Genomic DNA, 25658 nt, shown 5'->3' on the forward strand with positions numbered 1-25658 from the left:
TTATCTTATGTTGTTCCTCGTAAAGATGAACATTTACATAATAGTACTATCGATGTGTCCCCGATTGCTCTTTAAAAACTGGTCTACATTGTAACACTAGGTTCACAAATTAGTAAGTTTCTGTGTATCAGCTTACTACTATTGGTCGGGATTAATTGTATTGTCGGACTATTGGTGTGTCGGATCAATGGGGCGTCGGACCAGTGGGGTGTCGGAACATCGGGGCTGCCCCTATGGATCCTATATTTCAAATATCCCGATTTTCTTACAAGTCCAACATAGCGCCAATATAAACGTATAAAAAATGTCATTCAACTAGCTTTAATCATAAAATTTAGCATGAAAGCAGTGTTGATAATCCATATATGCTTGTCCCAGCTAGAAACCTGCAACTACATGGTTGTTGGGTGCTATCGTTTTTTCGTGAATTGTTTTGACCAATAATCAGGCTGTAGGTTTTCTCGTTTAAATCGTTTTACATTTTTTTTTTATGTCTGGCCTTCCTCTACTATATGTTAGAGTTTTGCTAATTGGTGTAGGCTATACAGTGACTTATAGGTGCTAATGTCAACATGATTAGATATAGCAATGCTGTAGCAGCTAGGTAGATTCTATGTTAGACTAGTTTTAGGAATAATTGTAAACTCAACTCCCCCCCCCCCCCTGGATCCGCCTATATTTTAGGAAAACATGCCATTGGAAGCTTTTTGCTTACAAAACAAATGAGGTCATATTGGTAAAATTTATTCACAAATTTTCTTTAAATTTTATCGTGATACATGATCAAACATTCTGGTTTTTCATGATTCATAATAAACTTAACAATTTTTAATCACTCAATAAAAACATTAAAGATTAATTCAAGTTTGTTTGCTGTATTAAAATACCTAGTACACATTGCAAATTTTACAATTATGACTTTTAAACAATTTCCAATTCTTGAACTCATCCTGATCCTTACGTTTTTTTTTTTTACTTTCCTATATGGTATATGTAAATACAAGCATAACACAATGTCAGTGTTAACTTTGCATGGAAATATCAAGTCTTTAAAAAAAAACTCTCAATTTCTATTTTAAAGTGTCAAATGTAAGTCCATCACTTCTACCACTGAAGCAAAGTCAACTTACTTTAATATTACAATCCTACACCATCTTACAAGATAAATGTTCAATCCCGCAAAACTCTTTATCATATTGCTGTTCCAATATATCATGATATATAGTGTGATACAAATTATGTTTACTAAAAAAAAATGATTGATGCATTTAAAAACTGAATGAAATGAGAAGAAAATAATGAATGATATTCAACAATGGAGTGGTATGTGATTGAACAGAGTAAAGTTTCTAAAATGACACAAAAAATGTGTCGTTTCTGATGATAAAAAAATTGAGAAGAAAATCAAGACTCTCACTCACTCTGTCTTGTAAATCACCTTTTTTTGTGATTAATTTAGTCGATTCATTTTATCAAAACTATCTTTGAACACTCAAATTAAAGTAATGGTTAAATCACTATAAACACAATATATATCAGAAAAGCCAGTCATGTTAATCATGAATTAATGAAGCAGTAATCTATGCAAGTCTATAATAGGAAATAAAATGATGTAATTAAATTTTATTATGTGTTTTGATGTATGTTCTCATACAATACACATAAATCTAATAGTCCGTACAGTAAGATCTTTCAATAGTACTGTCTTTAAAAGTTCCTTTCTAAAACACAATTGATCTTGATAAAGGTCTCCAGAATAGGACTTGTATTGTCAATATATATCTATGTATATCTTCAGTTGTCATCAGTATCATTTCTTTGGAGGTCTAAAAAGATAAATAAAATTCCATTATTAATTAATTAAAGCTATGGTTGATTATACAATGACATATTAAACTGACAAATGTGATTTTTCCTTTATAAAATAAGATTTTTGAACATTCTTCTAATAGAAATTTATCATCCATAAAGTATTATAAATCTTCAAAAATAAATTTCTAGTATCACTATTATTCAATTACATTGCATATTTTGCAGTGTCTTGTAAATAAACAAGAAAATTCCAACTACTACAAAACATCATTTTAAAGATACCTGTCAATTCCAACCACTAGAAAACAGTGATATAAATTCACCTGCCAATATATTAGTTCTAACCACTACAGAACATTGTTAAAGAAGCATTCTGAGAGTATTGCATTGCAATCCATAGACCCAAGCAGTTAACAATTCATGTTCTAGAACTTAATAATTATAATAATTGTCATAGTTAAAAATATTTTCCAAAAAAAATTTGAAAAACTGATTATTTACGCAAAATTCTTAGTGATGACCATAATTCTGCACAAAATCATCAACCCGAACAAAATAAAAACTTAATCTGTAACTGTGCATGTTATTACTATATACAAAATATCAAACCAATTTCTTCGAGTACAAGGAAAAAAAGTGTGGAAAATCGGTTTGCCAAAATGACAAGACGGATTACCAGACAGACAGACAAACCAAATTCATAAATTCCCTTTGCTTTGATGAAAGGGGACTACTAACCCATTAAATTCCAACCACTTCAGAAAATTTATAAAAACCTACCTGTATATTCCAACTACTACCGCATGGTCTCTCTCATAAGGCTCCAGTGTTAACTGTTCCTGTGGTTTGATCTTCTCTGTCTTCAACTTGTTTAATTCTCCTGCAAATACTGCTTCAGGTTCAGCTGTCGAGTCGATACAATTAGCCTTTAAAATAAAATCAATTGTTGCTTGTTCATAATTTCTTGTATATTTCTTAAATGTAGCCTTCTACTCCCTTTTTTAAAATATGATTTTAAACCTAAGTATAGCTTATTCGTACTGATTTTCATTCCAGTTAAATTATCTAGCCAAATGAAACAGTTCATATAAACTCTCAAATATACTGCCAACTTTGATGGTGTTCCCATAATCTACTAAATCCAACACATTACAGCAATGCCGTTTCATTATGCCTCTTTCTTACTGAATCTTGTTTTTCTCTTTTTTTTTCATTTCAATCCCTTTTCACACTCTTAACTTAAGGATTTAATAAAAAAAAAAAAAAAAATGATTATTTACTACTGCTTCCTCATACATGTAAGATAGGGTGTAAGTCATGTTTAGGAAACTGGAGTGGATTTCACAAAAAAACTTAAAGACTAAGATTGATCGTAAGTATACTGATTTGTTCATGATTTAAGACAAATCTCTTAGTCGTAAGTTTTTTTGTGAAACCGACTCCTGGACCTTAAATGTATAATAAACCATAGATGGTGCTATAATTTAAAGAAAAAAAAAGCTTTCAACATGAAAGGATTTCATCAGATTAGGAACCAGGCCATTTATTTTAGTTCTAGTCTTATTTAATTAATACAGTAAGTGCTATATTTAAACAACATACCTTAACTTGGCACTCACAGATTCCAGCAAAATAAACTATCACATTTTCCCCAAATCTTATTGTACTTATGCATGTTTATCAATGTATATGAATACATTATGTATTTATAATTAAATATCATTGCATTTGTTGCTTATCAATAATCGTCAGCTTTATTTAATCAACTTCTGCCCTAACATAATAGTTTTGGGGCATTGATTTTTTTGCATCATTTCGATATTGATAAGTTGGATGCTGAAATTACATGAAAAAAACTTGGTCAAATTTATATACAAATGAACGATGAATTTCAATAAATCACTAAGGGGTCATCCATAATTGTCAACCATTTTCCAAAGTGTACAAAACGTACACTTGGGGGGAGGGGGTTAAAAAATCAACATTTTTACCGTACGCTTTTTTTTTTTTAAATTCTTGAATTTATATCGTTTCCGTAGGGAAAGTCGATTTATGAAATCGAGAATTGGCTTGGGTGTGTTTCTCTTCTTATTTCTTCTTTATTATTTTCACTTAATGATATTTATTTCGATATCATAATTCTACTCAATCGGGATTGAACGATTAAAAGATCAAACCATGTGACCTTGTAAAATTATTTAAACAAAAAGTTTGCAAGCATTTCTCAGTACCCCCGATTGTCAATTTCACCTGCTTTATTATAGATCGTTATCGTTTTACTCTGTTTAATAAACAAAATCGATGGAAACACTAAATTCTTTGAATGTTTTGATTTTGACAAGACGCCATTTTGTGAAAAGATTTTAAACTGGTCCGATTATTTCCTTGTAATGCATTCCAAAAGAGTAAACCAGTAAACCGGAAGTAAACTTTTTTTCTTAGTATTTAAGCCTCCATATGTGTTTAACCTTACTTTAATTTAAAAAAATATTCAATATATGTACACGTTACAGTATATATACATAAACGATAATAGTGCAATGAATGGCATATTTACAGGGACGTTTTGAATAGAAATATGGGCGGGAAATTTAAAAACTCAAAATGTTTTAAAACATTACCCTTTTATTGATTGCTGTCTTGAGCTCTGATTCCATCAACAACTGTCAGTCCATACTTTACCAATGCAATATAACCATGCATTTCCCTTTATTTAATTCTTAGCATAATTTATGTGCCCATTTGTTAATCTTTTGCATGCTCTAGGTGCCCTTTTTTATTGGAGTTACAATTCCCATTGTGTGATAGGGGAAATACGAATCTTTGTACTCTTTTTTTCTGACAAAACACAAGCATCAAAGATAGATGTCATCAAATAAAACAGTCAGATATGTTTTAATTTTTATTCAATGCAAATTTCTACTTTCAACTATTATATAATAGACAGGATCTTCTTTTTATTAAGAATGACTGATTCTTCTCTTGAAATCTAAAAATGGTTGATGTGCACTTTTGAGGGAGGGTGGGGGGTCTGAAAAAGTGTACGTTTTGTACACTTTGGAAAATGGTTGACAATTATGGATGACCCCTAATGCAATATAAGAAAATATACACACTAAATTTTTTATTTGAAGTTAAGATTATCATTGAGATATTTTCTCTTCATGTGTAAAAATTTCCCTTTCAAAAAATGCACAGCTCCGATGTCAGGAGAGTTTATAAACTGTAAACACTGGTAGACCTATTTGGCAAATGACCGCGATTTTTGGCAAATCTCCGCGGAATGGATAATAAATAGCGGTTCATCGTAAATTTTCTGTTTTACAGAATATTTTGCGGTTCTCCGGAGATTTTCCGTGTCTCAGGGAATTATCCGCGTGTCTCAGGGAATTATCCGTTTGTCCGATTAAACTGCGTGTGTATTGAGTCAGTGATAGAACCAGTGATGCGTGAGCGACGGTTATTAATAGATCGTTGTATAATCCGTTATCTGTGAGCAACGGTTATTAATAGATCGTTGTGATTATATACAATGTTTACAGTCAGATAAAAATAACCGTCTTATTACCCTTTTCAGTCGAGAAATAAAAAGCGGTGGTTTTGATATTTAAGTTACTTGCAATTTAAATATCGAATTTAGTTCAATAAAGAATAATCTATTTAAATGTGACCAATGAACAGGAAAAGTGCACGTGGTAACTTTGCAATACTACAAATATGTTCACCTTACAAAAATCTTCTTTATTGTCATGATAAGATAAATCAGTTCCTGTAAAAACAGAGTCTTAATTACTGCAGATGCCGTAATCCGACATAATGTCATACTGATTTTACACTTGTCTAGTGTGAGTAACACCTGCTGTGATATTTTTGCAATACAACATGGACAAGCGGAAGGTCGTAAATCAATCTGTTGATCCGAATTTAACTTTACCTGTACAGATATTTATTTATGGAGGATATCATAGATACATTTAATAAATTGTATTGTATTCAATGGAGATAATTTAAATACACAATATAATTTATTAAGACATATTTGCAGGTATACATTGAATATGTTTTCTCCAACCAAGAAGGTTTGATATTGAATGCTTTTTTTTTTTTTTTTTTTTTTTTTTTTTTTATCAAACTTCGATCTGATCAGTCTCGTAGATTATAAACGAGTAATTCGTTTATAGTTACACATTGTTACTCTTCTAACGTCTTTTTCTTTGTGCTATTAAAAAAAAACTCACAATTTTCCACATCAGATCGACATTTATATATATATGAATACTGGAAATCTTTTTTCCGTCCGACACCACGCTCCCCACAAGAGCCCCAAGATATAATCATACCTGTCAATCACTAGCCGCAAGTTGAACATTTTGGTCAGCCTTCCTCGTGCTTTCAATTATGACATCGTTGCGATTTTTTTTTTTTTAAATTGACATGTGAAAAGAATAAAGTGATGGGAAGTATATTTTACGACCTATCAGAACTTCTTGTGATTCTAATAAGATTTTTCTTAGGCCGCATTTCTTTCTAACAAGAATTTTGTAAACGTTGTGTCGCGTGTGTTACTGTTTTCTAAACGATACACGAGTAGAAACAAATACATCGTTTGATAAATCTTTAATGACCCTGTTTGAATTTTCAATAATGCATGCACATGTTGTTGGTAATCAAGACTTTTTTACAAACGTAGAAACAAATACTTCGTTTAATCAGGTTGAAGTTAGAAACAAATGCTTGTACTAACAAACGACAAACTGCAGACGCATTTTTAGCGTTTGCATAGTTTGTAAAAGTTTATTTTAACTTTGCAAACGTATGTGTTTGAAAGAAATAATCAAAACATGTGCGAGCTTAGCCGTTTGCATCGTTTGTGTTAGAAAGAAATGCATCTTTAATGAGTCTGAATCCGTAACCGTCAAAATAGCATGCTTTACAAAAAGATCAGCCAATTCAAACGTTTCTTTACACAAAGATGATTTTAAGTACGTCATACATTACATGTAAATTAAACATTTATTTAAGTAAATTTTTTTCGTATCTATCAATTTGGTTACAGGGTTTATGCTAGTAAGTTGTACCGTGTGGTGCGTTTTCAGATTCATTTCTCAACAACTTCCTGTGAACCGAAATATTTCGGCGGGGGTATCAACGGCGGCAAGCTTACAGTTTAACTTGCTTAAATTTTATTTAAGTCAGTTTATTGATATAAAATTGAAAATGGAAATGGGGAATGTGTCAAAGAGATAGCAACCCGACCATAGAAAAACAGCAGCAGAAACAGGTCTTCAATAGACCAACAGGTCTTCAATGTAGCGAGAAACTCCCGCACCCGAAGGCATCCTTCAGCTGGCCCCTAAACAAATATATACTAGTTCAGTGATAATGAACGCCATACTAATTTCCAAATTGTACACAAGAGACTAAAATTAAAATAATACAAGACTAACAAAGGCCAGAGGCTCCTGACTTGGGACAGGCGGAAAAATGCGGCGGGGTTAAACATGTTTATGAGATCTCAACCCTCCCCCTATACCTCTAGCCAATGTAGAAAAGTAAACGCATAACAATACGCACATTTAAAATTCAGTTCTAAAGAAGTCCGAGTCTGATGTCAGAAGATTTAACCAGATAAAATAAACAAAATGACATTGTTTTTGCAGAAGATTAATCCAGACATTAACGTACTTTGGCTTCCCATTTGTTCCACTGTGTAGGATAACTTATTTACGCATTACATCATTAATAATTACCAATATTAAAATGCTGGAATGCAAGTTGTATACTTATTATTTTACTAATTTGCGTTTTGGTTCCATTCAAATTTGCTGTTATAGCATGTATAGATTCCTTGATTTTCATAACTTATCTAGTTTCAGTTGTTAAATACTAGTCAGTAAAGAGCTAAATATTTTGCCTTCCAGCAGAGCCAACAATTAAGCATCAGACGTATACGTGATACATTAATCATATATATATGTAATATCAGTAATGGTCTCCTAGACTTTTTCTCCTTTTATAGCCGGCTATGCAGTATGGGCTGTGCTCATTGCTGAAGGCCGTACGGTGACCTACATGTATAGTTGTTAATTTCTGTGGCATATGGTCTCTTAACGAGAGTTTTCTCATTGGCAATCACACCACATCTTTTTTTTAAACGGACTCATTTAGCATTTGTTATATTCTCAACGGTTGAGAAAAACTCCATGAATGACAAGTCAACTAGGGTTTTGAGTTGAACATTTTGATTGTGTATGTTTATTTGGGTTTGAATAGGATTTATATATAAGAAGAGAGAATATATATGGACAAAAAGTGCACAACAAAGGGCCAAAAAAGTAAATAAAATAGACACCAAGAAAACAAAGAAATAGAATAATGGGGGAAAATATGAAGACTACAGAAAAATTACTTACAACTATAAGACAATATTCAAGACCCTCGTATGTGTTCAAATACAATCTGTATACACTATAGTATATATCTTGCTATAAAGTTCCGTTCTCAATGTTATTTGCTCGAGCATGACTGTCTGATTCTATTTAATTTTTAAATTGATGTCCAGTGGCAAACATTTCTAGAGTCGTGTCATTCAGGAAGTAAATACAAGAAAAAATGAATCTGTTCATGCGCGGGTTGATTAAAAATAGAGCTCCCTACATATATCTTGTTTAAAAAAATATTTATTTTACTCAGCTATCTTCAAGGCACCATCTTCTTCTGTTACATGAAATTGTGATACTGTGAAATTGACTGATTAGATTTCATTTTAGATTGCCAAAGTTTGAAGTAGTAGAGACCATTTCCGTGACCTGTGTTTGTTGCACTCTGTGGGTAAAATCCAGTAGTTTTTTTTTTTTTAGCCTACTGAGATTTTAATAACTTATTTTCGAATGATGGAACCATATCAAAATAATAAATTGAACACGGGTTTGACAGTCAGTAAACTGTCACACAAGAAATAGATTGAATGTTGCATATGTACACTAGTCCAATTTGTAATGTTGTCTTTACGTCCTTCCACCTTCTTTTTTTTCAAAATCCGGGATCCGCTTTCGAATATATTATTGGAGTCTGTCAATGGAGCTAGAGATACATTTAACGACCTTGACTGGCTACACAACCCTTGCACGGTAGATAAATACATCATACACAGATACACTGGCTGGTTAAAGGGACAATAAACCAGAAGTGTAAATTGCCCCAGGTATTTTAAGTATATTGTGTGTAATGTGTCAACAGCCACGTGTTAGTGAATTCACAGTCGCTTGAATTTTAGAGATATATGTATGGAAAAAAAATTAAAAAAATACTGTTATATATATTATACATATAACAGTATTTTTTAAATTTGTTTTTCATACATATATCACTAAAATTCAAGCGACTGTGGTGAATTCAAAGATAATCAAAATGATCTAATTCACGTGGTAATCTACCATGCAGCTACGCATCATCGCACACAACTAGCTTTGCATTGCAAGATATTTAATTATACCCCCGCTTTGAAAAAAAGGGGGTATACTGTTTTACCTCTGTCTGTCCTTCCGTCAGTCCGTCAGTCCATCCGTCCGTCAGTCTGTCAGTCAGTCCGTCCGTCCCATGAATATTTTTCGTCACATTTTTTGTCAGGAATTACACTACCAGGATTTCTGAAATTTGGTTTCAGGCTTGATATGAGTCAGCTATACTTGGAACTTGATGCGTTTTCAGATTCATCACTCAACAACTTCCTGTTTACCGAACACTTGTTTGATTTTACACATGATAGCCAAGTTGAAAATTTTTCGTCACATTTTTCTGAGGAACTACAATACAAGGATTTCTGAAATTTGGTTTAAGGGTTAATATAAGTCAGCTGATGCGTTTTCAGATTCATCACTCAACAACTTCCTGTTTACCGAACACTTGTTTGATTTTACACATGACAGCCAAGTTGAAAATTTTTCGTCACATTTTTCTCAGGAACTACAATACAAGGATTTCTGAAATTTGGTTTAAGGGTTAATATAAGTCAGCTATACCTTGGTAACCAAGGTCTGTCGTTTTTAACTGTTTATATGGGAATTGGTGAAAAAGTCATAGTTCAAAGTCATAAATGGGCGTAAATAAGTGTTCCGTGAAAATTATTTTCGAAAATCTAATTTGTTCATAATTCTTTTATGTAATAAACTTATTTAAATAAATTTGTACCTTCCCTTGTCTGATCACCAGCATGGCTAAAGGTATTACTCCCAAATGTATTGTGAGGTGACCCGTTCAGGTATTCAAGCGATTTCCTGTCGGACTTGCAAGTTCATGCATCGCTTCACTTCTAAGGGTATTGATCAGTGTATACGACCGATAACTTGAAACTTTCCATTTTGAACTATCAGGTGTATAGTATAAATCTCTGTCTTGCGTGTCAGATATACTAGTCATTACTAAACGCATAAGCTTGTTTATAAATTACATTTCTGTTGTAAAGAATATTATTTATAAAAATCTAAATAATTCCAAAAAAAAAGATTTGATAAAATAAAAATCTTTTTTCACATTTTTTCCAAGAGTAAATTTGGGGAAATGTAAGTACTCGTTCTCAAAAGTGAAGGACAGTTTGAAACGTACAAGAAATATTGATTTAACAAAAATATACGCACTTATCGACCATTCTTTTATACGCCTTGATAGAAAGTTACGGAACTAATAAATAGTTGCAATTCAAAATTATATACATTTTTACATTGAACATAAGAAAGAAACATACATTTTGTTTAGTATTTGGGTTAAAAGTTTTGTAAATAAACTAGTCCTCGTATGACAACAGTATGTTATCATGGGATGTCGATGGACGAAGAAGAAGAAGAAAACTTATTTGAATTAAATACAGGTCGATATTTAACTTATGTGAATATTTTGCTGGAAAACTATTGAGTATCAAAGTTTCAAATTAATTTCGGGATTTATTTTCCTTCTTGGTATTCAATATTCAATAACAGAAAAAAGAATAAACTGCTTGTCCGCTAAATAGGGGTATTCTTGTTATAGTTATATTACAAAATAGGGATATATGACATTAAATTGGTTCTGTCTTTTTTTTTTAAACATCGTTAAAAAGATGTGTGTCTAAGGTGAACGACACAAGAACCCTGTAATACTAGTACGAGAGCATGTAAACATTCCTTCTCAATAATATGGTTGTATTGGAAATATTTTCATACAGATTGACAACTCATGGTCCGATATGCATGTAATATTTGCCACATGACGCCCATAGTTCTTTCTACCATCATCATCTTATTCTTTGATATTGCTGTAAACATCGATGGTTCACACCCAAACAAAATGGGAGTAATGTACCTTCTGATAGCTTCTCCGTGTTATACACTTGTGAAACTTAATATATAGACGAAATTTCGGTATTGAAATGAATCTGCATCTCACAAACAGGATTTTTAAATAACGATTTTGAGCAATCGTTGTAGGTTCATGAATATTCATATGGCGCTTTTCTTTAGCGCCAATTGTAAAAAAACGTATCTTTAAATAAAGTTTACACTATTAAACATATTCCTCAGAAATCAGTTATCATAAAACCATACGAGTCATGATAAACCTTGATAAAACACAGTTCTGTTATCATAAAACATAAAATAATGCACTATGTAAACTGGAGTAAAATTATGAGAGTTCTAAGCACTGTACATGTACTATAGTAAAGTTGTAAGCCTGTTCTGTCACAAAACTTGTAAGCGATGGTCCATGCAGTTATATTCATGTCTGGAAATGTCCTTGGCTGTTTATCCAAAAGATATAGTCTGGTTTTTTTCTGTTTCCCATCGTTTTTTGAGAAATGCATTTAAGAGTGAATCGTTAACTGGGTAAAGACCAGTGGCAAATATCTCTCTATTCGTTCTGTCGATTTGGGAAGATATTTTCTAATTCATTTGAAAATATCTATATGTGTTTGCAATGTTCAATGCTTGGACTTTGAAAAGGCGCTAATAAAGCTAACTAAATATTATTTTGATAAAAGAGGTAATACAACAAATTTAATTTTTCAAACAAATAATTCTGTAAACATCGCGTGTGAGGGTTTACACGGAGTTAAAAGAAAAGACAAGAGGGCAAATCTGATGGAAAAAAAATCCCGAAAATTCGTAGTAACAGGAAATTAAACAGTAATTGAAACCCCCTCCTCAAACAAATGTACCTCATGACCTGTATTATGCTGAGGTACAATTTTTTTGGTGAAAAAAATGTAGAATGCTGGAAGTGTTTCGATGTGCTATTGGAAAATCCTTTAAAAAAAAATGGGTAGGGTTCACCAGGACACGGCTTAGGTAGCACTTCACAGAAAATATAGTTACAATTGAGCCACAGAATGTTGAATAACCTTCCAACCCTGGCCTTCTAATACGTTAGGCCAACTGTTAGTGTCATACATGCAAAACTACAGACCTATCTACGGAGTGCTACCATACTCACATGCTCCCGATACTAGTATGTTGAAGAAGTAATGAAATTAATAGAACCAGAGCCGGATTTAGTGGGGAATGGCGTTAATGGGAGTTTTTAATAGTCTTGATTTGATTGATTGATATACATGGAAGTTTTTAACGACACTGACTCAATGACTGGCTATACAACACATAGAAGTTTTTGACGACATTGACTGCCTAAACAGCCCTTTGAGTTTCTCAGTCGGCTATAAAAGGGGAATGACACGGTGTCCGCCCCCTTTTGTTGAAAAATAAATATTGATTATATAGGGAATCACTTAAGAATGACTGGAGCTGGTCCTCTCATGACATTATCAGTTACTCTCCCCTCTCCTTATACATAAAAAAATCTGGATCTGCCACTGAGAACAAGTGTAATAAATTAAAAAAAAAGAATGTGTCACTAGTATACACGGATGCCCAATCCGCACTATCATTTTCTATGTTTAACAGACCAGGGACTTTCTTTACTTAGTATAGAAAGTCCCTGAGTGGACTGAGGAAATGAGGTAATTCTAATTTGGCATTAAATTTAGAAAGATCATATCATTGTGAACATGTGTACTAAGTTTAAAATTGATTGGATATCAACTTCATCAAACACTACCTCGACCAAAAACTTCAACCTGAAGCGGGACAGACGGACGAACGAACAAACGAACAGACAGACCAGAAACAATGCTGAGAATGGAACATCCAAAGTATATATTTTTAATCTTTATTGCAAAATTACACCCATAAGGGTCAAGCAATATAAACAAACATTGTAATATAAGTTAATCTTATACACTCCCACTCCTGAAACACAAACAAAATTAAAAGTCATCTGATTGCAATCTTATAACTGTTAATACTGATGAAGTCGCTTTATCATTGATTTATAAGATTACAAGTTGTGGCCTTCGAAATTGTTTTATATTATTTTATTTGTATATTTTCCTATAGACTTTTAAGGTACCTCCGTTGTCCTTAAAAAAAATCCCTTCCATAATATCTAAAACTTCATCGTTGATTTGAAAAAAAAAAATGATTTTAGATTATCGATTATCAATTGAAATGAACCTACTAGAGCCTCAACTTTCAAGCGCACAATCATTACACATCACTTTAACCCCGAGTTGACATTCCACAATCGGTCAGTAACATCACCTGTGTTTATAGTTACAGGGTATTTCCCGCCGTTGGACAATCCCGTGCAGTCGACACAATTGATTTTTAACATTCTCTATTATGAGCGAGGTCAAGTTTTAGATCAAGTTAATTACATATATTTTTAACGTTAATTATTTAGTTATTAAAAAAAAATGTATCATCATTTCTTCTCTTTTTTTTTTTTTTTCTAGTATAGTAAATAAATCTCAATCCCGGGATGTAGATACACTTAACATTAGACCTGGAAGTGCCTTCTTATAAATGGAGAAACTGTCTTTCACATTAAAATTTAAAAGAATATTATCGCTCAGGCATATTTTAAATTTTGTAATAAGATGATTGATTGTTGGTTGTTTAACTTCCAGTGGCAAATATTCCATAAATGTCAGGACGAACTTAGTTTTAAGATCGAACTCTCAAATAATTGAAAAACAGTAATGATGACAGAAGAACTTTGATAGGTGTGAAATAACCATCCAATCTTTTAAATATAACTTATTTATATTTCAAAAAGTAACAGATTAGTTTACAAGACGTGCATTGGCGTACTTTCATATCTTTAAAATGGAACTTCTTTGTCTAAAAGACAACCCACGAGTTGTCGAAATCCAGTTGCATGCATACTATATACATACATATGCATATTATGCATCGACGATCGTTGTATTACGTAACATACTGCTATACCAATTAACCCCTGATATCAACTAAGGTTAGAACTTCCTCCAGGCCGTTCATTTTATTTTTGTTCCAATAAACGGTTCTTGAATCAATTATAATTTCTGAAGTATTTACGATGAAATCGTCTTACACAATGATAAAATTGTATTTATACCACAACTGAAAAGTAATTTAATAAAACAAATGACAGATGAACTGATTAATTATAAAGATGAATGTATGTCCATATGCTCATATATATACACATTCGGACTAAAATTCGCAACCTGTTATTATCTCATCGTAGCATATTGTTAATTTTGCTAATATATGCCTTCAACCCCAAGAGGTATAAATGTGCATTTCATTCTGAAAGATTAATGGATCAGCAGGTGATCAAGACCGTTTTAAAAATTCCGTTTTGCCAATGAAGTTTAAATGATCTGCGGCCTCAGAAATACACATGTATTTTTCCATCATAAAAGTAAACCTTTCACCCCGAGAAATATATAATCTTTTTCTCTCTAAATTTACAGAAACATTATGTGATAAATTTTTGAAAATTCCTTATATCTCAATCGATTAATGATACTAGTAGTTCTGTAAACTTCTACATATATCACAATCTGTACCTCAATACAACCGTCCCTCACACTTAACGGATTATACAACGATCAATTAATGATTGAACGTCGCTCACGCATAACGGATTATACAACCGACCTTTTAATAACCGTCGCTCACGCATCACTGGTTCTATCAATGACTCAATACACACCCGTTTTATCGGACAAACGGATAATTCCCTGAGACACGGAAAATCTCCGGAGAAACGCAAAATATTCTGTAAAACAGAAAATTTACGATGAACCTCTATTTATTATCCGTTCCGCGCAGATTGTCCAAAAAACACCGATTTTTTTACAAAAATCACGGTGATTTTCCAAATAGGTCTGCCAGTGAAATCAACTGACTTTTCTAACAAATTTTTAAAAATTTGTAATGTATAGCTTAGTGACATTACTATCTAAAGACTTATTCTAAACTTTTACAAACTTTTTAATATTCAAGGTCTAGAAAATAAGTTTCTGTTTGTAGAGATTTGTACAATTATTGACTTTCTTCTGAAAGGTGTTACCATAAAGAAAACTTTCTTGTAAATAAAATATACCTTGATTGAAATAACAATGTGACCAGTATTTTTGAGGAAATTATGGGCATTGATGGCAACAATTCTGGCTTGATCAGGCTGTGCTACATCAGCAAATATTGTATCTACCATACCTACAAGTACAATTATATACAACGATAAATCCTCAATATCTATAATGTTAATCTACATGTATTATGGTTTTACTACATTATAAACATATGGATTGATTGATTATTGTTTGTTTTAACATCCAGGAGTATTTTAATAAATCATTCCTGTAAAATATGTCTATGAAAAACATGTCTATATATAATATGGGCAGGAATTCGCTAATGCTACTTTAGTGTGACATTGTAAGAAAAAAATAAAAATCATTATAAGCTTCTAAATTTTTTACAAATTATTGCTACAAATGGTGTCCTTCTATTTGTAACCAAAAACATCATTTTTAAACTTGCGTCAGTTTGGAACCAAAGCAAATAATGAATTTGGAGCATGTAACATGGACACTTTTTCCAAATTGAGATTAATGATTCCTTAACTTATTCAACATTCAACATCATATATATTGATCACAAAACATTGTCTATCATCAAAACTCTAAAATGTATAATTTCATTTCTTTCAGAAATTTTGTGAAAACAAGTTTCCTCTACTTTTCTGTCAATGTTACATGCAATGTTTAAGAGATAAATACAGTAAGAATCATTTTCTTTCTGAACATGTAAAGGCTCTTTTTCATTGTGTTACCTTCACATCAAAAAATTGTATTAATATTTTTGCAATTATCTCATTTCTGTCATAAAATAGTGACTTAAATGTTGCATGTAACGTGGACACAAAAAATATGAAAAATGAACCATGCCAGAATTGACCTTAAAAGATATAAAAAGCCTCCAAACAACCATCTGAATGTAAATTATACAATTATACTGCCACATTTCTCACATATGATATTATCTAAATAGTGGTTAATACCAAAACCATTCACCTAAATTTCCGACAGCAGACATATTTTTTTAACTATACCAGTAGTTATGCTTGTTCATGGTGGTACACTATGGAAGGCTAAATTAAAAGATATTCAAATGTCAAAATAACCAGAAAAATAAAATTAAGACCAAAGATAGATCAATTGATGAAGGAGTCATCCAAAATTTCCACAACATGAAACATTTTTATATCAGTAAGTAAGCAACCTGTTTGTTTATGCACAGGGATGAGATTGATAAAGAGACAACCATACAACCATCAGCATCCACAAAGTTTCTCACTCAATAACTAATACTGACAAAGCAAGGGTACAAAATGATTACATGTATCCCTCATTCATGTGACACAGTTACACTTAAAATAATAGTATGAAAAACCAAGACAAAATATGGAACAAATCTACGAGAGGTTGATACAGCCGCATTTATTGAGAATCTTATTTTCAATCGTTTACATAACTTCTATAAAGAACAATTTGGGTTTCATCTTTGAGGTTGTTGTCTGATAGACATATTACCCTATATCTCGTTTTATTTCTGCTGGTTAATCTTACATTTATGATAACTTTTTAAGGTTTAAACAAAAAAATTTATTTCAAACATTCAAAACAAGTTTCTTGTTTCTTGTTTTCTGTCTCCAACATCTTCAACTATCTATCTGAAAAAAGAAAAAAACAAAACAACAATTAATCTACCTTCAATCAGAACCAAAATCCATGCATAGATTATAAAATTTACAATAATATAGAAACTCTCAAATATCTTGTTTCGATTTTTCAATGCCATTTCATCTTGAAAACTTGTTATATTACCTAAACTACAGGAAGCCACAATTTAAAGGGCCCCATAATGACCAGTGTAAAACAATTCAGAAGAGAAAACCAACACCCATTAGACCATAGTCCTGTTTTCAACTTTATTTGGCCTTCTTTTACTTTTTTGTTTCATTAGCGTCACTGAATAGTCTTTTGTAAACGAAAAGCGTTTCTGGCCTACAAAATTTCAATTCTGGTATCCATGATGAGTTTATTATTATTATTTTGAAATCAGAAGGAGCCTGAACCTCTTATAATGCAAAAGATATTCTGGAATGTCAATTATTGGCATAACCATTAAAAAAAATGTTACAAATTGAATTCCTCATGATTTCTATAATGAGCATCAGTAAATACACATGACACATGTGTTTACTGGTGAATGAAAAGTGATAAATAAACAAGATTTTGAAATAACTATCTTCTACACTGCTGTAGAATGGTCAAATTGGAGATCACTAGTATGTCTGCATACACAGTCACCATCATCTGGTTTTCAGACACAGAACTACTATCTGACTGGCTGAAAGCACCGTCACCACCCGACTCACTAATAGGGACCTTATCAGACTGGCTAACACAGACATCATAATCTGCCAGGCTGATAGGGTTATCACCATCTGACAGGCTGAAAGGGATATCACCATCTGACTGCCTGACAGGGACATCACCATCTGACTGGCTGACAGGGACATCACCATCTGACTGGCTGACAGGAACATCACCATATGACTGAATGACAGGAACATCACCAACCGACAGACTAATATGAACATCACCATCTGCCAGGCTGACTAGGACATCACCATCTGTTGGCTGACAGGGACATCACCATCTGACTGGCTTACAAGAACATCACAGACTGACTGTCTGACAGGAACATCACCAACTAACTGATTGACTGATATGTACATCCCCATCTTCCAGGCTGACAGGGACATCACCATCTGTCTGACTGCCAGGGACATCACCATCTGACTGGTTGACAGGGACAGTATCTTTTTGCAGCATCTTCCTGAGAGTTTTCTTCATCACATTTATTGCTGATCATCTTTTTCTTTCTTAGGTTTATATTGCCTGTAGATTTTTTTAATTAAAAATTGCATGTAAATTTTCAAGACTGACACCAATTTTGTTGTCAATGAAGAAAATACACTTCTAAAAATAATATTTATATTTAGAAATAAAGATGAAGTTTGATGGTGGTAAAACAAGTAAAATTATCAATAATCTCTTTATAGAGCAAAGGAGTAAGTAAATGTTATCAGTTCTGTTAATGCGTGTAACATTGACAGAAAAGTAAAAGGTTGTATGTCAATGTTACATACATGAAGACCAGAAGATGAAAGTGGTGTGCTTAATAGTCAATTTTGGAGAAATAATATAATTGCTGCCCAGTAATATCTAGTTAATCATTTAGGTTATAAAATGTTATATAAATGTCTGACTTTAAGGAAGTAATACCTTTGCATGTAACATAAAAAAATCTTGACACAAAATATTGTTGTCAATGTTACTAACTAGTGTTAAAAGACAAATTAAACAGGAAAACATGAAAACGCTTTTATTTTGTAAAATAAAAATAAGATAATAGCTCCATATGGCAGTAAGTTTTGTTTACGCATGTAACACTGGCCTGAACATGTAAAAGTCTAAATAATAGACTCTGTCAATGTTACATACACAATTTCTTAATGAAAAAAAAGTTTAATTTGGGTTTACTTTATACATTATTTTTTAAAATAGGTATCATAATAATAACTTTGAATATTAAAAATTAGATTAACTGTTGATTTCAACACAGTAAAATCTTCTCATGTAACACAAAAAAGACCTGATACAAAAATCGTAGTCCATGTTACTCATAAAGTTATCATAGGAGCATCAAAGAAATTGTGTGATGACAATATTTCAGATGTTAGTCATTTATAAACTCATATAAACTCATTTTAAAGCTCATAACACAGGTTTGGAAATCAATGCTTTTAAAACATTATAATTCTGGGTTATGTATGTAACATTGACATGAACACCAACAAATGTTGAGGAAAAATTGCTAGTCAATCAGGAAAAAAATAAACACATATATTTAAAACTCATTTATTTCTTTAATATCATTTTAATAAGCAAATTTAAATTTCAACAAGATTTTATTGATTAAATAATTGTATGCACATTTATTAGGTTGTAGCATGTAACCTGGACGCAGAAGATGTGTCAATGTTACATGCCTTTAAACGATAAGAATTACAAGTATATATTGTAAAGTCTAGAAATCAAGAAAGATCAACAACTTCTCTGTTAAGAATTCAGCATAAATTTACATTTGATTTAATATTATGCACTGGCCAATTATGCTTTAAGTGTAATAAAGTAATATTGTTTTTATTCTGGTGTCAATGTTACATTTTATGTTTTCAAATAAAGTGGCCAGTTATCTTTATAATGCTGAGAATGAATACAAGTACTAGTTAATCAAATTGGCAATTAATCTGTGGTATTTCATGTAAAAAATTAGATTGATAAGGCAAACCGTACAAAAAAAAGCTTTTGCATGTATCATAGACACCTTTCCTTGGTAAATATTTTCGTGTCAATGTTATGTACAGAAATCTCTCCAGCAATAAAATGAATATCGTAAGGGTCAAACCTGTTTAAATACAAGATAAACTTATATTTTTGGACAAAATTGCAAAGCAAGTCACACATCATTATCAAAGAACCTAATTTACACAGAAAGTGCATGTAACACTTCATTGTGAGGTCAAATTAACCTGGTCCCACTCTCTTATCATCTGCTTGATCACTGGTAGATGCCTAGTGTGAAAGATTACAAAGCCACATTTTAATGTAATTGTCAGTGGGTTGAAATGAGAAAAAAATAATTATGGTAATGCTTACTATAAAAAGTATACAACTGTTATAAAAAGATGAGTATTATTGGGCAGTATTGACACGAAAATGAAATAAATTTTCTTACCTTCTATATTTTTCAAACTTCAGTTGATTGATAAAAATCATGAAATCCAAATTGTACCCATTGTTGACACCTTTCAAAATTTGCCATCCTGGACCAATAACTTGTTTCCAAAGCTAATCAGCTAATGAAAAGGTGCATGTAACATTTGTTGACGGGAAAAGTTACATGCACTTGTCCATTTTCAAACGTATTTTATTTGCAGCAATAATCGGATTCTGTACAAAATGGGGTTTCTAAATGATAGACGGATCATTTTGCAGTTGATTTTCAACTATTATAGTAGAACAATTCTTCAGGCATATTCTAAATATGACTAGGGGTTTTGCCACTGCAGAAATGTCACACTTTTTGTCTACAGTTTTCAACTACCAGCACATAACAAGTGCTGATTTTTTTTTGATTTTTTTAATTGGATCCATATTTTTTGCATTTGGCAATAAAGACTAACCCACTTTGATATTTAAACAATGTTTATTCTCCATATTTGCATGATTTCTTTATTTTTTAATTGGATAAACACTATTGACCCTAAAATTTCACTAGCGAATTCCTGCCCATATATATATATAAAAGTCTATTAAAACGACCAACCAGCAAATTTACTATGTACCTGATCGTCTAGAATAGGTGATACTATGCAGATAAGGAAAAAATTATATCAGTCTAAAGATTTGCACAACGGTACTGATATAAGATGTTATAATACGAAAATGTTGTTATTAAATCGTGCTGACAATATATATATAATGCTTTTCTGTGAAATTAAAGATCCAAAAAGATGCATGAAATTTAAATATTTTCAGGATGATTTTAAATGAGTAGACTATAAATACTGTTCACATAGACAAGTTTGTTATATAATTGACCTAAATCAATTAAAAATGTGTCGTACGTGTAACATTTGTTATTTTAGGAGTTTCACAAGCATCAACTATCATATGTGTGGTGTAAATGTCACATGACAAGGAAAATGATGCTTCCCATTTTTTCAGATTTAGTTGATATATAGACAATAAGAGTGCATTGACTTGACATATCAACGATAAAAGGGTGAGGCTCAGAAACGGGGAAATGCGAGGCTGTGTCAAGCTATTTCCCAGTTTCGGGCCAAATCCTTATATCGTTGATATGTCAAGTCAATGCACTATTATTGTCTTTATACTGCAATCTTAAAAAACAACATTTCAATTGCTGTTTAATGCGTTTAGGTTATTTATTTGATTTAAATATTTAAAAAGACCTCATATCATGCTCGCAGAGAAATATACAACACAATCATGACAATGAAATGTACATTTTTACCTGTTGAAATCCACACTCAATGGTGAACGAAATCGTTAGAGTATGGACTAAAATATCAACCATAAGCATAAAACATAATGATTAATAGGTTGCAAACAAAAAATATAAACAAATAATATATATGTTTTTCCAATAATTGCAAAAGAAACAAGGTTGAGTCATTTCACGCATCATTGTATGCATTGGACACGAGAACAGGTTAAAGAGGTCGTATAAATAATTAAATATTATTTCGGCAACTTCTATTTAAATATTCATGAGGAAAAGTGATATCGGGTCAGTGACTGTATATGACATAGAATTATACTGTCAACCCATTTTGACTGCTCAATTAGAACGAGTGCAGTATAAAAGAAAATAAAAGGATTAAGATTGCTTTCATTTCACAATTTTGCAAATTTAAAATATAACATTGATTCTAATGCAACAACGTTTGCAACGTTCATTTTGACTGGATAACGTCACTTTTTTACATGGCATCAATTGACAATTGATGCTATGGGACGTACACGCAAGTGCAGACGACATATTGCAGATTTTAATTACATGTTTTAATGTTGTTTTCTGTCAGTTTCATTAGAATGGAGATAACAATATTGTATTTTAACATGTTTAAGCTCCGACGGCATCAATTGGATATTTGATGGTCGCAAATACATGTTTACTGTCTCCGCTAACGCGTCGCCAGTAAACTTAATTTGCAATCATCAAATCCCAAATTGATGCCGTCCCAGCTTAAAATACAATACAGTTATCTCCTAAATCTTATTTAGCTAGACAAATTATATAAATTTCAGTTAAGAGTTATCTTCCTTTGTTTATGATCTTACATTTGTAGCTGAACCTAATTTTGTAAGAGATCGATACACCAAACATTATTTATGTAATTTTTAATAACAGTGACATCAAATTGTAACTTAAATACATCTAAGTAAACCAAATTATTAATAAATTGACTGACATTGCCTGGAGAGGATATACAAAAGCATTATATAACTGCATCATTTTGTATCCATCAAAGGTAGTGTTAAAACTTGGAAGATAAAGCAAGCCAGTACCATAAGGGTTCTGATTGCATTTCGTGCATTTTTTTCAACACCGATTGATGCAACCACAGAACATGTTGTAAATTTGCATACTAATCATTGGTTCCACAGTTAATGTTCTACTTACCAACCAACATCCTATATTTATGTGGATGTCTAGCATCTTCTATGATAGGTATTATATTTGTTCTCTTTTTAGCTACATTAATCAGATCTCTACCACTTCTGTGTGAAAACTCTACTGCATAAACCAAACCTTCCTGTTAACAAATACAAAAAGAAGTCAGTTCATATAAAGACACCATGCACCACTTGTTTACTACTGATAACTCTTGAAATCTTGGATTACAACTTTAGATCATGTGAGATGGCATATAATTACAAATAGTTTACATCATAACGAACATGTGGCTGAAGTTGATGTGTATCATATTTAATGTGGACAATTATTTATTTTTATTCGTTTAATATTGTTTACTGTAAATTCATAAATTATTGCATGCATTTATTATTGTGATTTTGTCATTTTAGACTGAAATGTGATTTAATTATTGCGATATTGAGAAAAATCCTGTTTAATTCATGAAATTTCAAAGGCAAGTTTAAATTATTGCGATTATAACCCTGTCACATTTTACGCAATAATAAAAACATCGCAATAATTTCTGAATTTACCATGTTTACAGTAAACAACATAAAACGAATAAAATTTAAAAAAATTGCACCTTGGACAAGGGACTGGATAACAACAATTTGGACAGCTCAAAGTCTAGAAACCAACCATGAACTACACGACACCAAGCTCTCTAAAATTTTAAGACAAGTGTGCAAACAAATATTTAGTTATTATACATGAAGGTTTTCTCAGTCTCATTAAATCAGTATTTTGCCCTCATTTTGTTCAGGCAAAGTGTGATATCATCATTGAAAACCTTTGTATAAATTCAAGTATTTAATTAGGCCTTTGGTTAACCTTTACAACTTAAACATTCTTTTAAAAGACGTATCATAATTTTTCACATCTGTCTATAGTCTTTAAACATTGTAAATTATTCAAATAGTGACTAAAACACATTGGTTACAAATCACCATGGTAATTTAACAGTGCTGTTCTGTCAATATATCATTTCTACTATTGAAATTAGACATTTCAGTACATATTCTTTATATAATAATAACTTTTGATGGGAAAAGTCAAATTCAAGGAACTATATATACATGGTATTTTGCATTTGTTTTTATATAACTTCATAAACAACCTGTTGTATGAGGTCAGAGAGATTATAAAAAAAGATCTACTTCACTTGTGGACTTCAAATTTTTTTATAACTGCTAAATAGTTGGACTAAATTGCAACCATGTGTAAGAATTCCAATTTATTTTTCATTAATACAGAAAAATCATTGAATATTGGAATCGGACACCAGGCCAAATTTTGTTCACATATATGTTGAAAAATAAAATATTATTACAACTTTTCATCATTTTTTTCTTTTCTTTTAGTCAATCTGTAGTAAGTTACAAGTCATAATTCAAATTTTATTCATGACTTCAAACTTGATAAACAACAATCATTTCTAAAAAAAGACCCACAAGTTTCCTCAGTCTCATTAAATCAGTATTTTGCCCTCACGTATATCAGGCAAAGTATGATATTATCCTTAAAAAAATAATTTTATAGTTATTTAATTTACTGTAGGAACAAACAAGAATGTGTTCAAAGTACACGGAAGACCCACTTGCACTATCATTTTCCATGTTTAATGCCCCGTGAAATCGGGTAAAAATCTAATTTGGCATTAAAATTAGAAGGATTATACTATAGGAAACATGTGTACTTAAGTTTATGGTTGATTGGACTTCATCTTCATCAAAAACTACCTTGACCAAAAACTTTAATCTGAAACTCCCACTTTCATTTTCTATGTTTGGTGGACTGTGAAATTGGGGTCAAAAGTTTAATTTGGCTTTAAAATCAGAAAGATCACATCATAAGCAACAAGTGTACTAAGTTTCAAGTTGATTGGACTTCAGCTTCATCCAAAACTAACTTGACCAAAAACTTTAACCTGGAGCAGGACGCTCCGATGGATGAACGAACGGAGCCACAGACCAGAAAACATAATGCCCCTCTACTATCGTAGGTGGGGCATAAAAATTCTGATGAAGATGAATGAAGTGTCTTAAAAAAAGAGAAGGCTTCTTTCTAAATATTTACAGATCTATATCGTTGGTCATCACAACAAGATCCATTTTCTTGCATGACCTGGTACGATGAAAAGGAGAAAAACAATAAAGTTATTGCAACAATGGACCATATAAAGCTTTCCTAAACCCTGTGGACTTGTTAAATGTAAAACAAAGAATTCAACATGATGTGGTAAACAATTCCTGTACATACTAGTTGGTCTTTGATTGGAATAATGCATCAACACTTTCTACAGTACTTTAAATTAGGAGATAACTGTATTGTATTTTAAGATCCGACACCATCAATTGATTCACTGACGACACGTTTGCAAATTGGTTCCAGGAAATTGTTGATGTTATCCAATCAATCATATTAATATTGATGGTATAGCCCTAGGATTTCCTCAGTCTCATTAAATCAGTATTTTGCCCTCATGGTTATCAGGCAAAGTATGATATCATCATTGGAAATTTCTTATCACCATTTTACAACTGCAGAATCCAGTGTTCCAGCTAGGCCGTTTTCAGAGGGCGCGGCGCCCGCCCTTTTCCGAGTGGCGCCCTGTGCCCTTTTTACAGTTTCCAGGGCGCCCTGCCTTTTTTTGAAGATGGATTGCCATTGACTTTGTTTACGACCCCAAGCTAATCAATGGTTACAACTGGTGTCATAATCTGTTGTTATAGGTAATCCGTTTATCGGATGGGTCATTAATGATCATCAATATTAATTCGTTCAAATAGAATCGGTCAGTCGGCAATTATCTTTGAAGAAATGTGCATACAACAACTTGGGCACAATTTGCGATGTTTACCGTAGTTCCATGGAAGATACGTAATGACAGAAAGTTGGAAAACCATTATAAACTCGTTGAAGGCATTGTTTTACTTGTTTTCTGTAAAATAAACAGAAAATTCAGACGTATTTGTCATTGACTGCCTTCATTTTTGATATGAAAATAACAAAATCGACCGCCATATTGTGATCATATTTACATCATATTTACGTACTGTTTATAATCCTCCAAAGAAGGAGCACACCCGAATAAAGAAAGATAACTCAATCTGATTTTTTTCCTAG

General features: G+C 31.9%; 1 protein-coding gene across 2 annotated transcripts in view; it reads right to left on the minus strand.

Moving 5' to 3' along the window:
* Window positions 1-728: 728 nt before the first annotated feature.
* The window catches only part of LOC139523681 (rRNA 2'-O-methyltransferase fibrillarin-like), a 33521-nt gene continuing 8591 nt past the window's right edge, over window positions 729-25658 (minus strand). Inside the window, exons 7-11 of one of the 2 annotated variants that reach the window (XR_011664662.1) lie at window positions 22518-22650; window positions 15274-15386; window positions 3415-3648; window positions 2593-2738; window positions 729-1826 (exon numbers count right to left, since the gene is read on the minus strand). Coding sequence is in view for 1 of the 2 variants with exons in the window: in XM_071317885.1 (XP_071173986.1) it covers window positions 1811-1826; window positions 2593-2738; window positions 15274-15386; window positions 22518-22650 (408 nt within the window). In the remaining variant the exon portion in view is untranslated. The remainder of the gene's footprint in view (window positions 1827-2592; window positions 2739-3414; window positions 3649-15273; window positions 15387-22517; window positions 22651-25658) is intronic. The other variant, XM_071317885.1, reaches the window with a different exon arrangement.

Source organism: Mytilus edulis, chromosome 5 (genome assembly GCF_963676685.1).
Source record: "Mytilus edulis chromosome 5, xbMytEdul2.2, whole genome shotgun sequence".
NCBI classification, from domain to species: Eukaryota; Metazoa; Mollusca; class Bivalvia; order Mytilida; family Mytilidae; genus Mytilus; species Mytilus edulis.